Source organism: Vulpes lagopus, chromosome 23, assembly GCF_018345385.1.
Source record: "Vulpes lagopus strain Blue_001 chromosome 23, ASM1834538v1, whole genome shotgun sequence".
NCBI classification, from domain to species: Eukaryota; Metazoa; Chordata; class Mammalia; order Carnivora; family Canidae; genus Vulpes; species Vulpes lagopus.
Window position 1 is genome coordinate 47,445,732 of NC_054846.1, and position 17,313 is coordinate 47,463,044.

General features: G+C 46.7%; 1 protein-coding gene across 7 annotated transcripts in view; it reads left to right on the forward strand.

Moving 5' to 3' along the window:
• KDM4A (lysine demethylase 4A) overlaps positions 1-17,313 on the forward strand; it is a 48,811-nt gene that overhangs the window by 25,810 nt on the left and 5,688 nt on the right. For all 7 annotated transcript variants that reach the window (XM_041738145.1, XM_041738144.1, XM_041738147.1 and 4 more), the window contains exons 12-18: positions 4,174-4,294; positions 9,626-9,807; positions 11,227-11,431; positions 11,901-11,977; positions 12,882-12,937; positions 14,839-14,947; positions 15,270-15,455. In XM_041738145.1, the coding sequence (XP_041594079.1) occupies positions 4,174-4,294; positions 9,626-9,807; positions 11,227-11,431; positions 11,901-11,977; positions 12,882-12,937; positions 14,839-14,947; positions 15,270-15,455 (936 nt within the window). The remainder of the gene's footprint in view (positions 1-4,173; positions 4,295-9,625; positions 9,808-11,226; positions 11,432-11,900; positions 11,978-12,881; positions 12,938-14,838; positions 14,948-15,269; positions 15,456-17,313) is intronic.

Sequence of the window (17,313 nt, forward strand, 5' to 3'; positions counted from 1 at the left end):
GGCTGGCTCTATTCTCCCTGGACGTAGCTTGCTCAGAATTTGGTTTTTCTTGGCATTCCAAGTGCAGGCCTCGAGTTATCTGGTCTGTGTAGTTAACACATGAAGCCTGTAGGCCTAGTGTGACTTCTGAAGTGGCCCTGCAGTACCACCACTTCTCTCTAGCACTGCTGATGAATTGTTTTTTTTCATAGTTGCAAAGTAGCCCTCTTCCGGGCCTTGTTTCCTTGCTTAATGGTTTTAGCTAACTCTATTTCTCCTAAATGTAGGATGATCAAGATTTTTTTTTTTTTTTAATGATACTATGTATTTGTTCACGAGAGATTGCAGAGAGAGAGGCAGAGATGTAGGCAGAGGGAGAAGCAGGCTCTTTGAGGGGAGCCCAATGTGGGACTCAAACTCGGTACTCAAGGATCATGCCCTTAGCTGTAGGCAGATGCTCAACTGTTGAGCCACCCAGGCATCCCAGTTTTTTTAGGTTTTTATTTAAATTGCCTGGTGCTTATTAAGTTGCACTCCTTAATCCCCATCCGTTTCACCCATTCCCCCACCCACCTCCTGTCTGGAGTTTGTTCTCTATAGTTAAGAGTCTGTTTCTTGGTTTGTTTCTATTTCCCTTTGCTCCTTTTGTTGTTAAATTCCACATATGAGGGCAGCCCAGGTGGCTCAGCGGTTTAGCACCGCCTTCAGCCCAGGGCCTGATCCTGGAGACCCGGGTTCGAGTCCCACATCGGGCTCCCTGCGTGGAGCCTGCTTCTGTCTCTGCTTGTGTCTCTGCCTCTCGTGTCTCCCACGAATAAATAAATAAAATCTTAAAAAAAAATATTCCACATATGAATGAAATCCTATGGTATTTGTCTTTCTCTGACTTATGTCCCTTAATATCATCCTCGAGCTCCATCCATGTTGTTGCAAATGGCAAGATTTCAGTCTTTTTTACGGCTGAATAATATTCTGTTTTTCTTTTTTTAATTTTTATTTATTTATGATAGTCACACAGAGAGAGGCAGAGAGGCAGAGACACAGGCAGAGGGAGAAGCAGGCTCCATGCACCGGGAGCCCGATGTGGGATTTGATCCCGGGTCTCCAGGATCGTGCCCTGGACCAAACGCAGGCGCCAAGCCGCTGCGCCACCCAGGGATCCCCAATATTCTGTTATATATCTATATATATGCACACATACTGCATTTTTATCCTTTTAACAGTAAATGGACACTTGGGCTGCTTCCATAATTTGGCTATTGTAAATAATGCTGCTATAAACATTGGGGTGCATTATTCAAGTAGTATTTTTGTGTTCTTTGGGTAAATACCCAGTAGTTAGTGTGATTACTAGGTTGTATGGCAGTTCTATTTTTAATTTTTTGAAGAACCTCCATACTCTTTTCCACAGGGGTTGTACCAGTTTGCATTCCCATCAGGAGTGCCAAAGGGTTCCTTTATTTTGATGTAGTCACAATAGTTTATTTTTGCTTTTGTTTCTTTTGCCTTGGGAGACATATCTAGAAAAAAGTTGCTATGGCCAATGTCAGAAATTACTGCCTGTGCAAATCTTTTTTAGAATTTTTATGGTTTCAGGTCTTACATTTAGGTGTCTTTAATCCATTTTGAAGTTATTTTTGTGTGTGGTGTAAGAAAGTAGTCCAGCTTCATTCTTTTGCATGTAGCGGTCCAGTTTTCTGTACACGGCTTGTTGAAGAGACTCTCATCCCCACAGCATATTCTTTCCTGCTTTGTTAAATGTAATTGACTCTATACTTGTGGGTTTATTTCTGGGTTTTCTGTTCCATTGATCTGTGTGTCTTTGTGCCATTAACATACTGTTTTGATCACAGCAGCTTTGTAACATAACTTGAAGTCTGGAATTGTGATGCTTCCAGCTTTTCTTTTCTTTTCTTTTCTTTTTAAGATTTTATTTATTTATTCATGATAGTCACACAGAGAGAGACAGAGAAGCAGACACAGGCAGAAGCAGGCTCCCTGCAGGGAGCCCAACGTGGGATCCGATCCCGGGTCTCCAGGATTGCGCCCCGGGCCAAAGGCAGGCGCCAAACCGCTGTGCCACCCAGGGATCCCCCAGCTTTGCTTTTCTTTTCAGTATTGCTTTGGGTGTTTGGGGATCTTTTGTGGTTCCATACAAATTTTAGGATTCTTTGTTCTATTTCTGTGAAAAATGCTGTTGCTGTTTTGATAGTAATTGCATTAACTGTGTACATTGCTTTGAGTACTGTAGACATTTTTAAAGTATTTATTCTTCCAATTCGTAAGTGTGGAATGTCTTTCCATTTTTTTGTGTCGTCTTCAGTTTTTTTTTCATCAGTGTTTCATAGTTTTCACAGTGTAGGTCTTTCCCTCTTTGTTTAGGTTTATTCTTAGGTATCTTAGTATTTTTGGTATAATTGTAAAGGGGATTCTTTTCTTTTTGTTGCTTCATTATTGGTGTATAGAAATGGAGCAGAGTTCTGGAGATTGATTTTTGTATCCTGAGACTTCACTGAATTCCTTTATCAGTTTTTTTAAATTAATTAATTAATTAATTAATTAATGATAGTCACACACACACACACAGAGAGAGAGGCAGAGACATAGGCAGAGGGAGAAGCAGGCTCCATGCACCAGGAGCCCGACATGGGATTCGATCCGGGGTCTCCAGGATCGCGCCCTGGGCCAAAGGCAGGCGCCAAACCGCTGCGCCACCCAGGGATCCCCTCCTTTATCAGTTCTAGCAGTTTTTTGGTGGAGTCTTTCAGGTTTTCTATATATGGTGTCATGTCATCTGTAAATAGAGTTTTACTTCTTCATTACCGATCTAGGTACGTTTTATTTCTTGTCTGATTGTTGTGGCTAGGACTTCCAGTACTATTAAATAAAGTAGTGAGACTGGACATCCTTGTCTTGTTCCTGACCTTAGAAAAAAAGCTCTCAATTTTTCTCCATTGAGGATGTTAGCTGTGGGTTTTTCATAAATGGCCTTTATTGTGTCGAGGTATGTTCCCTTTAAACCTAGTTTGTTGAGTTTTGTTTTTTTTTTTTTTTAAGATTTTATTTATTTATTCATGAGAGACACAGAGAGAGGCAGAGACACAGGCAGAGGGAGAAGCAGGCTCCATGCAGGGAGCCCAACATGGGATTCGATTCTGGGTTTCCAGGATCATGCCCTGGGCTGAAGGTGGTGCTAAACCGCTGAGCCACCCAGGCTGCCCTGTTGAGAGTTTTTATCATGAATGGATGTTGTCAGATGCTTTCTCTGAGAGGAATGACCCAAATTTTAAATACAGTGACTGGAAAGAAACTCTTGTGGTATTACTGAGTCAGTCTTGTACATCTTAAACCTAATTGTGCTTGCTCTGACATTATCTAAATGGAGCATTAGTCAAATCAACTTTGGCTTTTGTAGCTAGGTCAGAGTTTTTTAAATTTTTATTTATTTATTTTTGAAAAGATTTTATTTGTTTATCCATGAGAAACACAGAGGCAGAGATACAGGCAGAGGGAGAAGCAGGCTCTCTGCAGGGAGCCCAATGTGGGACTCAATCCCGGGACCCCAGGATCACTCCCTGAGCCAAAGACAGACGCTCAACTGCTGAGCCACTCAGGCGTTCCATTAGGTCACAGTTTTAAATACTCTGTCCTGTCTGATGAGGAAACTAGCTGACAAATAAATAGTATCAACTAGAGCTGAGGGCTTGACAGTGCGTGAGAAGTGGGTCAGCTGTTCCTCACCCCTTCGGACGTCCTCTAGCATTTCAAGTCCGATGGCCCAGCTGCCTGGCTCTTTGTAACAGGTGTTCCTGCCCTTCTGGTCCATGAAAAGGGGGACCTGGTTTCTCTGGGGTTTTCTGAGATACAATCTCATGACCCAGACCTTAAGGGAGGGGGCATGGCTCTCCTGTAGAGTACATTTATTTTTGGTAGATTTGTTTCAGGCTGCTTTTGAGAACAGGAGCTATACTTGTTAGGCACAAATTTTGCCCTAAAATGTTTACATAATCCTAGTTTAGATTAATTTGTGTGGTACTGTCATTTTGGTTTATCGAAAGGCAGGTGTATTCTGTGTTTGGTTTTATATTTCTCTGTAGGCCTGTCCTTTCTGTTGGTTTTCACTGTAAGACCAACCTCTGCTGTATCCCTAAGTGGAGGCAAGACCAATTTGATTTCTTCTTGTGGTTTGCCTAGGTGGCAGATGAATACATGTTTTCCCTGGAGGAGAATAAGAAGTCCAAGGGCCGTCGTCAGCCCTTAAGCAAGCTCCCCCGCCATCACCCACTCGTGTTGCAGGATTGCGTCAGTGATGATGGTAAGTGTTGCTTTCCCTCTTGACCAGGAAGAGGAAAGTGTTTTACCCCATTAGGACTTGCTCTGACAGGACATTGGGAGGCCCAGCTAAGTGCCAGGGGTGGGCCCATGCTTCACTGTTCTCCCAGATACTCCACAAAGAGAACAGGATCTCATTTGATACTTAATTTATAATCATATTTCTTTGTATGTCTATGTATCTTGGAATGTACCTAATACAGGATGATCGCATGCAGGTTCTTCTCTTTCTTTACTAGGAGGTACAGGCTGATTTTTCTGGATAGCAATTCTGTCAATGATGCCAAGCCCAATGCTGAATGTGTAGCTACAGAGATAACTAAGATATGTCCGTGCCCTCAAAAAGCTCACAAGGTAGTTGGGCAAACTGACAGGTAAACAGATCTAAAGAGAGGAGATTTTAATCTACAGCAGAAGGGAGAGCGTGAAGATCGATTCAGAGGGAGCTGCTCAGTTAAAGGGCCAGGCCAGGGTGTGATGGGCGGGCCAGAGTGAGGTGGGGGGAGGCTGAGAGGGAGGCCTTTCTATAGTGGGCCTTCAGGAGCCTTCGATGTTTTTTTTTTTTTTCCTTTGATGGGTTTTAAGTGACCAGATGTACTTAAGAAGGAATGCTCCTGGGCAGCTTGGGTGGCTTAGCGGTTTAGTGCTGCCTTCAGCCCAGGGTGTGATCCTGGGGACCCTGGGATCAAGTCCCACGTTGGGCTCCCTGCATGGGGCCTGTTTCTCCCTCTGCCTGTGTCTCTGCCTCTCTCTCTGTGTCTCTCATGAGTAAATAGATAAAATCTTAAAAAAATAAAAAAAAAATAAAAAGAAAAAGAAGGATTGCTCCTAGCGACTGCATCTAGAGAATGGGTTTGAAGGCAACAGATGGGCTTTTGCCTTGGTCTCTGTGAGCGGAGGGTCTGAAGCAGGATGATGGTGGTAAGGATGGGGGAGGGATTCAGTGACAGGTGTTGGGAGCCTAAAGTCAGCTGGATTTGGGGGTTGGGTGTAGAGCTGTGAGTGTGGGGCATGTAGAAGCCTGAGTTCAGTGCCTCCCTGCGTTCTAGCTTTGGTTGGGATTAGAAACCTAAGTTCAGTGTCTGTGGGGAATGTAGATTTGGGGCTCAGCAGAGGTAGTGTTTGATACCTTTTGAAAAAATTTAACCAAAATGGGGCACCTGGGTGGCTCAGTTAAGTGTCAGACTCTTGATTTCAGCTCAGGTCATGATCCTCAGGGTCCAGGTCGTGGTCCTATGGGTTGTGGTCTTTGGGCTCAGTGGGAAGTCTGCTTGAGAGTCTCTCCCTCTGCTCCCCCCCACCCCCACGTGCTCTCTAAAGTAAATAAATAATTTTAAAATTTTTATCAAACTTTTTTTTTTTAAGCGGAAGTGTAGTTTACACACTATTACGTTACTTCCAGGTATACAGCATAGTGATTGGACAGCTCTTGTATTCTGTGCTCACCACGAGTGTAGCTACCATCGGTTTGATAACCTTTACTTAGAGTACATGAGGCCACTTGGGAGAGGGCAGAAGCTGGGGGTGGAAAGACAGGAAGAGGAGCTGGTGAAGGAGACAGAAGGGAAATAGGCAGAGATTGGAGCAGAAATGGGAACTGTGTCTATCGCTGGAGCTCAAGAGTTGTTGGCCTCAGTGCAGCGCGGTCTCCTGTGCTGCCTGGAGCTCGAGTTCCAGGAACATGAGTGTGGCCAAGTCTTTGGCAGTGAGCAGGTCCTTTGTTACTCTTGACTGATGCCAGGCCCTTTCCTGCCCTGCCCTGCCCTTCCTGGCACCAGTGACTGGGTGAGAAGGCCCAGACTCTCACTAGCCTCTCTGCTCCTGAAGCAAGCCCCATGTTCCCTTTCTCTTCTGATCCCTATCTCTGCTGTTTTCCTTGGTAGTAGGATTGTAATAAGCAAGTAGGGAAAGTCTTGAGATCTTCTAGTCAAAAGTAGGCCAGAGCCTGTGTCAGAGTCTTAAGAAGTCTCTCTGCTCTTCCTCTGGCCCAGATGGAGCTTGGGTTCTCTGGGTAGCAGCAGCCTAGCTTCAGGATCCCCTGACCCCCAACCCCCTGGTGCTCTAAAGGCTCCAAATAGAGGTTGTAGGAAATTGGAACAGAAAACATTTATAGAGAGGACAACAGAATTACCCTGCAAAGGTGACCACTTGCATGTCTTAATGTGTTAATCTTCCTGATTTTCCTAGCCAGATACTAGATTATATCCACGTATGTCTTTTTATAATGATGCCGTTGAGATAATAACATATGACCTCACAGCTATTCATGATCAATTTCAAATGTGGAAATGTTGAAGGGATGGAAGCCCTGTGCGTGCCTCCTGTTGTCAGCAGCCGCTGCCATGTTGCCGTGGGCGCTCGCTCTGCTTGTGTTATTGGGGTACATGCTGCATACACTTGCCACCACATGAGAGTGGGTTGTCCTCATCAGGTCACTTAAAGTGCACTGAGAGGCACTTCCTTAAGACTCATATAAATGCTGTTGCCACACCTAGGAAAATAGGCAGTGTTTCATGATGTTCTCCTATCTCAGTCCATGTTAATTTTTCCCTGCTTATCCCAAAAGTGTGTTTCATAGCTTCTTCCCTTTAAACCAGTATAAACCAAACCGGGGTCACCCATTTCAGTCTTGTTTCTTTAGTCTCTTAGTCTAGCATGCGTCCCCCTCTTACCAAATTTTTTTTAATCTAGGAATAAAATACTCAATGAAATACATCTTTTTTGTGCATCTCAGTGATGGTTTGTACATGTAAATTGTAAATTTCCTGCAATTTTCACTTAACATAGTGAACATTTTTCCTTCTCATTACAGTGGTTATAAGTGGAGTGATTTTTTTTTTTTTTTAAGATTTTATTTATTCATGAGTGACACAGAGAGGGAGGCAGAGACACAGGCAGAGGGAGAAGCAGGCTCCATGCAGAGAGCCCGACATGGGACTCAATCCCGGGTCTCCAGGATCACACCCTGGGCAGAAGGCAGCGCTAAACAGCTGGGCCACCAGGGCTGCCTGTTTTTTTGTTTTGTTTTGTTTTACCACCTATGGTTTGGTAAACAGAGCAGATATCCCTGTGTTAATTTTTCTCTTGTGATTTGAGAGGCTGTCTGTTTCTGTTTCTTCTATTCAATCTTGGTCACTCTTGTTTTGCCCAGGATAAGGAAAATACTTGCTTTGGTTTTGGCACCATGGTTCCTGGTCGGCCTGGTTGATAGGGCTTGTATAGGTTGATTTTAATTGTCTGCAATGGGGATCCCTGGGTGGCTCAGCAGTTTGGTGCTTGCCTTTGGCCCAGGGCGCGATCCTGGAGTCCTGGGATCGAGTCCAGCGTCAGGCTCCTGGCATGGAGCCTGCTTCTCCCTCTGTCTGTGTCTCTGCTTCTCTCTCTCTCTATGTCTATCATGAATGAATGAATGAATGAATGAATGAATGAATGAATGAATGAATAAATAAATCAATCAATCTACCTTTAAAAAAAATAATTGTCTGCAATTACCTCACTGCGTTAACAGTACACTTGACTGAGGTCACACACATGGCAGCTGCCAGGGGTCATTTAACATGACTTAAGGCAGAGTAGGTAACTATTCGCACTGAGCTGGAGTTGCTAGAAATGAACAAATAAATAGGCACCTAGTGCAAGTACATACCAGCGCCTTCCTTGGGCTGCTCTGCTTAGATCTGTAGGGCCTCTTCATAGTGGTTCTGTCTGGGAAGTGAGATCCTAGCTGGGGATTCCTGATGCCTCTACATAGATAGATATGGCAACTCCAATGAGGGCTTCATGTGGTGTCACTGGCATGGAGCCGATCTCCTATAAGATGTGTCATACTTGGACCTTTTTTTGGACTCACTTGCCAAAGAAGGACATCCCAAATGTGACCTCTCATATTTCCCTCACTTGGGGGAGCATCTGGAGAAACACTGTTTCATTTATTTTGATGTTTGTTGCTCCTTTTACCAGAGATTGCTTCCGTTGACCCATAATATTAGAGTTGTGATATTTTCCTCCCTCGTTTATGGTTTATGTTGGAATCCAATGGGCTATGTCCATCTCACTGATTTACCGTATCACATCCATCTTGTTTTTTGAGCCTAGTTTTTTTGTTTTCCATTCAGCAGTGTGTCCCTTTCTTTTGGGAAGATGGCACCTGGAGGGGGTTTTCCTTCCTCAGGCAGTGCTGGGGCCCAATGAATCCTACGCTCTGCTGTCTTAGAGTAATGAAGAGACACAAATTTATCATCTAGACCAGAGGTCTGTGAAGGACCAGATAGTAAATATTTCAGACTTCATAGGCTTCACATTTATTTTCTTTCTTTCTTTCTTTCTTTCTTTCTTTCTTTCTTTCTTTCTTTCTTTCTTTCTTTCTTTCTTTCTTTCTCTTTCTTTCTTTCTTTCTTTCTTTCTTTCTCTTCTTTCTTTCTTTCTTTCTTTCTTTCTTTCTTTCTTTCTTTCTTTCTTTCTTTCTTTCTTTCTTTCTTTCTTTCTTCTTTCTCTCTCTCTCTGTCCTGTTCTTTTCTTTTCCTTCCTTCCTTCCTTCCTTCCTTCCTTCCTTCCTTCCTTCCTTCCTTCCTCTCTCTCTTTCTCTTTCTCTCTTTCTTCCCTTTAATCCTTTAAAAATGTAAAAACAGTTCTTGGCCCCCCAAGTGGATTGCATTTGTCTTGTGGGGCATCAATGTGTGTTAGGCCTTGGCCTAGACTTAAGGTGTGGGAAAGAGGGTTTGTCTTGGTCACGCTCTACCTTCCTCTGAGCAGAGCCAGGACAGTTGGGGATCCCTGTCCAGAAAAGGCAGCTGTCCCACCGACCTTTGCAGAGGGAACTAGAAAGTTCTGACTAACGCACATGACATAAAAACCTTTAAGTCTTGCCATTTCCTTGTTTTTTTTTTTTGTTTGTTTGTTTGTTTTTTGTTTTTTTTTTCCCCTTGTTTCCCTTCAGTGCAACTGTAGAGAAAACTCTTAAAAGGTAGGAACTCAACATGCTAACATACCAGAGACAACAAGTAACGTGGTTTCTGGCAAGACTGTGTCTTACTGTGCTGCCCTTGGGCACAGGCTTTGAACGCTGGCAGCTGTTAGGGGAGAGGAGCAGGCTGGACTCTGTGGGTAAGAAGAGAAGGGGCTACAGGCAGGACCATCTGCAGTATCATACACGTATTGGAGGAGTCTGTTAAAAATTGCTTCTGCCCTTTGTCTTTATCACCTGTAGGGTCTTAGGTTTAGGCCAGCCTGGAATCAGGCTGAGCTCATCTGCTCTCTAGGCAGAGTTACACATGTACGGGGCTGGTGCTGACTTGTGCTCTGCTCTCTGCTCCAGAGTCGTCTGAACAGCTGACCCCTGAGGAGGAGGCTGAGGAGACAGAGGCCTGGGCCAAGCCCCTGAGCCAACTATGGCAGAACCGACCCCCGAACTTTGAGGCTGAAAAGGAATTCAATGAGACCATGGCCCAGCAGGCCCCTCACTGCGCTGTCTGTATGATCTTTCAGACTTACCATCAGGTAAGCCCACTTCATCCTCTCCTTTTACTCAGAGCCAGCAGTCCAGAGGGAAGCGAGGTTTAATTGTGGGTACAGAGCTTGTCACTGGTTGTCTTGGGAAAGGCATGTTCTTCTAGTGTTCACTGCCCCATCCATGTACTGTAGTCAGGTTTCTCCAGGCAGATAATCCAGCAATGTGAGTTTTTACCTGAGAATGGTTTGCAGAACTGGGGTGTGGCTTAGCCTTGGGGGGATTCCCTGCATCCTGTGGCATTTACACCATTTGCAGAGAAATCTCTTGTTATCCTTCTAGTCAGAAACTGTTCCTTCCAGGTGTTTTTTTTTTGTCCTGGCCAGGCTGGAGCACTGTGCATTTCTTTAGTCTGCCAGAGCCTCCAGTACGGTCTTTCCTTTCTCTTTGCTACAGTGGGTGTTGGCGAAACTAGGGTGGGGAGGTAGGAGTAGAAGGTGTGCAGGAGGGGGAGGCACTGGGGCTGAGTTCATCTGTGCCTCTTGGGTCCCTGGGGCATTGATGGCCATCCTTGGGTTGGCCATCCAGCATGTGCCAGGTGAGGAGCTTGGTCTCAGCTGGGACCTGCACAGGGTGATCTGGCATGGCTGCACTGAGCCTGGCATGGCCCCAGATTCATACTTGCCAAAGAATGGAACTGTGAGACCATACATTGGATTAGTAGCTCACTGCTTCTTTCCATTGACCGAAAAAAAGCAGAACTGAAGAATTGTATGTGTCCTTGCCTGTGAGACAAGTACAACCATGGCCTGGTTGTACTGTTAGCAGACCTACCAAGTGGGTCTCTATTTTCATGAGGGGCATGTACTTAGGGTTGACATATTTGAGGCCCTGTCCTTGAAATGCTGGTAGTGCCAGCAGATATTTGCAGTTAGGATATTTGTTAAGGGAAGTACATGGACCTACCATTCTTTCTGAAGGGACCCCTAGCCAGGAATCACAGGTGGGGCTCCAGCCATGTGGCAGTGCTTGCAGCTCAGGTGTCTCACTGCCGTTGGCCCCTGGCGGAAATCACGCTAGTCCATTAGGAGCACCAGCTCTGGGTCCTCTCCCTGGGCCGGGGCCACCATGCAGTGCCGCACATAGGGGAGCCCACGAGAGCAACCTTGCTAACATCTCAGCGCGTTTTATTACCACTTGGTTTGGAAAGATTGAAATCCCAGTTGCCTCTTACCTCGCTCCGTTTCCTCAGTTGTCCCCAGGGGCCTTTGTTTGATGCTGTTGTGGGAAATTGAATTTGAGTCATTAGAGGTAACTTCAATTAGCAGCTCTGGGATAATAGCTGCCACCCGGGAACTGTAGCCAGAGTCCTACCAGTAAGAGAGGCAGCTTTCTGCTGACAGAGCAGGTGGGAAGCTGGGAATACAGGCACATGCTCACTGAGGGCTGCCCCTGCTTGCTCTCCTTAGGTTGAGTTTGGAGGCCTTAGTCAGAGCTGTGGAAACACTTCAGCTCTGGCCCCCCAGAAGCAGAGGACCAAGCCATTGATTCCAGAAATGTGTTTCACCTCCACTGGCTGCAGCACCGACATCAACCTTTCTACCCCTTACCTTGAGGAGGACGGCACTAGTCTTCTGGTTTCCTGCAAGAAGTGCAGTGTCCGCGTCCATGCCAGTGAGTGGTTCACCTTTGCTCTACGGCCTGACCCAGAGGCCTGCTCACTGTGGTCTCACCCCATGTTGGCCTCATCACAGCTTTCCAGGGGCCTTCCCAGGCCCTCAAGAGCAAAGATTGCTCTTGTGTTGTTGGGGGAGTTCGCTGCTGATAATTGGAGTTCCATTGATTTTGGGGTCTTCGCTTGTGTAGTCAACCTTGTACTCTTCTCTGGGCTGCACATACCAGGGGTGGGGGGTGGGGGATTAGTTCTCTGCGTGCTCGTACCAGGGAATCTACAGTCTTTGACTTTTGAGACCTTGGGCCATACCGTGTGGGTGAATCCTGGGGCCCCTGACTCTAGAATTCAGAGGTTTTCTGTAAGATTTGGTTACAGCTTTTAGACTGGTGGTATATGGAAAAGAGTTGCAAGTATATATTCTTACTCTGGTCTCTGGGTTTAATTTACTCATCTTGGTGTCCTTGTTAGGTTGCTATGGGGTCCCCCCGACAAAGGCTTCTGAAGACTGGATGTGTTCTCGATGTTCAGCCAATGCCCTGGAGGAGGTGAGTGTGTCCACAGTGTTGCTGTCTTGCCCGTGAGACTTGGGGTTTGCTCAGGGCCAGGTTTTTTTGTATGGACTTACTTTCTTCTTCTTCTTCTTTTTTTTTTTTTTTTTTAGATTTTACTTATTTTATTAAAGATCACAAATGGGGGGAGGGCCAGAGGGACAGGAAGACAAGCAGACTCCTCACTGTGCAGGGAGTCCGACATGGGGCTTGATCCCAGAACCCCGAGATCATGATCTGAGCTGAAGGCCTATGCTTAACTAAGCCACCCAGGTGCCCCTCATGTGGGCTTTCTGTCTCCAGCAGTCTGCACAGGGCCTGGTTCACAGTGATGTCAGAGTGGGTATTGTCAGAATAAATCCCCATAGCCTGGTTGCTGCTCAGCTATGGCAGGACATGTATCGAGTCTGAAAGTTGTATTTGCTACGTTGTATCTGGACCAAGTAGGTCCCCCTGTGAACCAGCTATAACCCCCTTTAAAGAACTTAGCTATTGGGTTGGGCCATCAGAATGGGGCTCAGATGCTTCATTTAGTAGCTTTCTCCTCTTCATCCCCTGCCCTGGAACCTTGGCAGCACCCCATGTAGGAGGTGGGCAGAGACCTGTAATGCCTTCAGTTTGGGCAGAGCGTTCTTGGTGACCACTTACAGTTGTTACTATTAACAACTAAGAGGATTATGTTAAGTCAGGCAAATACTTGGTATACTTTAGCTCTGGGTGATCTCCTTGTCTTCCTGTGGGGGAGTCCTGCTTATGTGGACTGTGTAGGCGAGGCCCCACATGCCATTAAGCCACTTTCTTATGTGGAGGCTGCAGTTACCCAAAGGAGGCCAAGGAGAGAGCAGATTGGATGTTAATGACTTGGTGGTAACTGCCCTTCCTCCCCATCCCTTCTTGGCAGGATTGCTGTTTGTGCTCACTACGAGGGGGAGCCCTACAGAGAGCCAATGATGACAGGTGAGTTTCTGAGCAGTGGCTCTGCCGCTCAGCTCTGGAGCAGCGTTGCAGAGGCTCTGAGAGGGCAGTGGCCGTTCATCAAAAGGACTGATGGAGGGTTTGGGAAGCACATTGTTGGAGCTGGAATAGCATCTCCAAGACTAATTTTGAAAATGGGTTGCCAAGGGGAGCCAAGCAGCTCTAGACCTTTCCAATCTAGCTTCTCCTCCGAGGCAGAGATATAAGTGATGTCTTCCTTTTGGAGGAGCTAAGACAGGCGCATGAGGGTGTGGAGATCCTGCACAGACCATGTAGAGGCCCCATGGGCCAGAAGTGAGACAGTTACCTTATTATAGCTGGGGCTGGTGCAGAGGTGGCCATGGGCATGGGCTTGTGAGCCCTTGTCCACAGGCGCACTCTGCCTGGCTCAGGCCTGCTGTTGGAAGGAGGGTGAGTGTCCTTGGGGAGCAGAGTGGGACATGGAGGAGAGCTCAGCCTCGCCCACCTGCTGTGGAGTCAGACCTACAGAAGTCTGGGCATCCTAGCGGGCAGGCAGCTTTTCTTCTGAGCTGACCCTTTGTGCCTGGTCTTAGCTTACTTTGTCTGAGGTAGAAGTGTGAGGCGGATGAAGTTTTTGCTCTGGAAAAGCTGGCTGTCGAGGGGCTGTAGTGCACATAGATTGGTGGGCAGCCGGTGGTGAATATCCTGCTTCCAGTTAACGTCCTGTGGGAATTGGAGCCTGCCTGCAATACAGGAACCTCCCCGATCATTTGTGCTGTTCCATATAGACGGCTCTTCGGCTTGCTGCTTCCAGGCCTTTATTTTTTTTCTTTTAAATATTCTATTTATTTATTCATGAGAGACACAGACACACACACACACACAGAGGCAGAGGCATAGGCAGAGGGAGAAGCAGGCTCCAAGCAGGGAACCTGACATGGGACTTGATTCCTGGTCTCCAGGATCACGCCCTGGGCTGAAGGTGGCGCTCAACCGCTGAGCCACTCTGGGCTGCCCGCTTCCAGGCCTTCAAAGGCACTTGCTGCCATTATTCGAGGTCATCGTGTTCCTCATAGTTGTGGGAGAGCGCTGTTAAAAGTTCTTCCTTACTTGGAGCAGAAGTGGCTCTCCTTGAGCCTCCCACCTTAACCCTATGTCTCTAGTTCTGCTCCTGTGGGGCCATGCCAAACAAGTCTGTTCCCACAGTTGCAGAGGAGCCCCACCAATACTATATAGACAGCTTCTGTGTGGGCCCCACATTGTCTGTGATAGCTTTTATCTGGCCTGATGTTAAGAGTCTCATCATGTTCCTATCAATTTCTCAAAATGCCCAGAACTGTAATTTTCTCAAAATGTCCATTGAACAGACCTGTCAGAGTAGGTGGGGCCTGTGCCAGACCTTAACGAGTGAGCTTGCTGTGGATGCAGGGATCAGAAAGAGAGGTCATTTCAGCCCAGGGGAAAGGTTTGGGTGAAGGCCTAGAGGGGAGACCTGTGGCTACTGGCAGACAGGGGACAGATGGAGACATTTTGAGGAAGCACCCAGCTTCTGTGGTAAAAGAGGTCTATATAGAGCTCTCTGATTTATTCTCACTTCCTGAAACCTACCCCTTTCAATCAGTTGTGTTTCTGCTCATTTTGCAAGAGATTTTATATGAGTTTGTCGTGTAGGAAGTGCAACCCTGTGCTAATGCAGGGCCGTATAGTAGGGACCCATTTCTGTACGCAGTGTGAACACTCCTGGTTCTTACCTTGCCAAGTCCCTGGACCTTGCAGGTGGAAGGAAGAGGCCATGTTTGGCTAGGGAGGGAGCACTGTGTCCGCCAACCCCCCCCCCCCCCGCCCCGAATTGATAGATTTGATGAAAGGGCAACAGGGCCTTACAGCCAGAGGTGACTGAGGTAGCCTTTGCCTTTTGGCAGGTGGGTCCACGTCTCATGTGCTGTGGCAATTTTGGAAGCAAGGTTTGTCAACATTGCCGAAAGAAGTCCAGTGGATGTGAGCAAAATTCCCTTGCCCCGCTTCAAACTGGTAAGGAAGAGGAAATGGGCTTGGGGACTCTCTATGTCATTGCCCCATTTACACGTCTCTGGGTGGAGGAGAACATAACGTTTTTGAGGCCCAGTGGTCATCTTTTACCCTTGGTTTTGGTCAAGGTTTGTGAGGCACCATATGGTTAAAACTACTTACTGAGGACACATGTATTCAGATAGGAGGTTGAAAGAGGTGTATGTACCCTTTTGTTTCAGGAAGAAGGTTGCTGGTTTGGCTGTGTGCATTTGGGCAGGGGAAGAGTGGAGGAGACTGCAGTGGTAGCTGCTGGAATCACTGGCTTGCTTCCCTTGTGTTGTAGAAATGTGTCTTCTGCAAGAAGCGGAGGAAAAGAACCGCTGGTTGCTGTGTGCAGTGTTCTCACGGCCGTTGCCCAACTGCCTTCCATGTGAGCTGTGCCCAGGCTGCTGGGGTGATGATGCAGCCCGATGACTGGCCTTTTGTTGTCTTCATTACCTGCTTTCGACACAAGATCCCTAATCTGGAGGTGAGGGAGGATGCCATTCTAGAATCCTCTTGACAGTTTCTAGGTTCATTTTCTCTGCAGGCTATCCATTTATTGTGTCAGCAAGTATTCTTTCCAGAGTCCTGCTTTATGGAGAGTGCCAATGTGGAAGGGATGAAGAGGTGGCCCTCATCCATCTCTGCTCCCTGCCTTGTACCTCCTAATCAGCATCAAACTGCTTGTGGTCGATTCTTTGTGATTATCTGTTTACTTGTTTGCCACCCCTCCCTGAGGGGGCCCTAGCTTATTAACATGAGTGCCCCTCTTCCCTAACACGGTGTCTAGGATGTAGCAGGAGCTCTGCAGATAGTGTCAGCTGGTAGAGAGTGCTCGGAAGAGTTAACTGTTAACCACCATACAGTTGACTTTTGTGCTTCTCTAAATAGTGAAGCTTGGAGAAAATTACATGTCATCTTAGCTAGACAAGTTATGAAAGGGTTTGGGTAGAAGGTGGCAGTTGAATTGGGACTTAAACAATAAGTAGCAATTGTGAGAGGGAGGGCATTCAGGGCTTCAGAAGCAGAACGAGCAAGGCTCAGGAGAAGGCGCATGTGAGGCTGGTTGTGGGAATATGGTAGGTACTGAAAGATGAGTGGCGCCAGGCGGTTAAGGCCCTGGACTGCCCCATTTAGGAATTTGATCTCTCTCCCACTAGATGAGAACTTTTCAAAAATTGATTTTGAGCCATATTTCTTAACAGTTACTCTAGTGGTGGATTCAAAGGCTCGAAATTGAAATTTAAGGCAGGGGGACTAGTTAGTTTGGGATTAAAGTGAGGTCTGAAGTGAGAACATAGAGGGAGGTAGAGCTTTGGGGGTCACATCTAACCATGGGCTCCTACGACGGGTGGAATTGACAAGGATTGTTGATCGCCTTAGAGATTAACATGGGGAAGGTGTAAGGGAGTGTCTATTTAAGACGGCTCATGTTCTTCCCCTGAAAGATGGAAGGGATGCAAATTCGATGATGCTATTAACTGGCCGGAACTGATTCAGAGTAGGGCTGGTTCCCAGGTGGGGAGGGAGAGAAGTGAAGAGGATAGGACATTTGACATTGAGGTGATTGCTGGAGCACTCTGATTGAGCTTCTAAAGGAGGCTGCTTTAACTATGAGGGTGAAGATTTGGATCTTAGCAGTCTTTAACAGGGTAGTTCAATCCAGTTGCCATTAGAAACTGGACTCTGGAGATTCCTAATATAAGGAGCAGATGGCAGAGCAGAAGCCAGCAAAAGTAGCTGAAAAAGTACAGATGGAAGCCACTGGAGGGGGATCAGGAGGTTGTGTGCTCTGGGGCTGGCAGGTCTGGCATAGTGCTCATTGGTGCCCACACTGAGGAGTTGCCATGGGGTCTTCTGGTCAGAAGCCAGACTCTAGTTGGGGGAGTTAGAGTCAAATAGGAGAGATGCTTATAAAGATGATGAATATGGTAGTGAAGAACACAATAGAGGGCTCCTCTAGAGGAGCACACCTGTCATTACCATTGGCATAGGGCTTGTTGGCTGACTGGATTCTTCTTTTTCATAAAGATTTTTGACTAAGCATGACAGGTGGGCAGGTGGGTTAGGAGCTCAGGAAGAGGGGAAAGTCTTTGTGAGAAAGAGACTGGAGGGGCGGTGCATGAGGTGTAGTGCTGAGCCCCAAGGATCAGGGAAGCAGGAGTTTGCTTATGGAGCCAGGCCAGTACTACGGGGATTGTCCTCAGCACTCCAGATCCTTTTTTTTTTTTTTTTTTTAAAGATTTTATTTATCTGTTTATTCATGAGAGATGCAGAGACACAGGCAGAGGGAGAAGCAGGCTCCTCGCAGGGAGCCCGACATGGGACCCAATCCCAGGACCTGA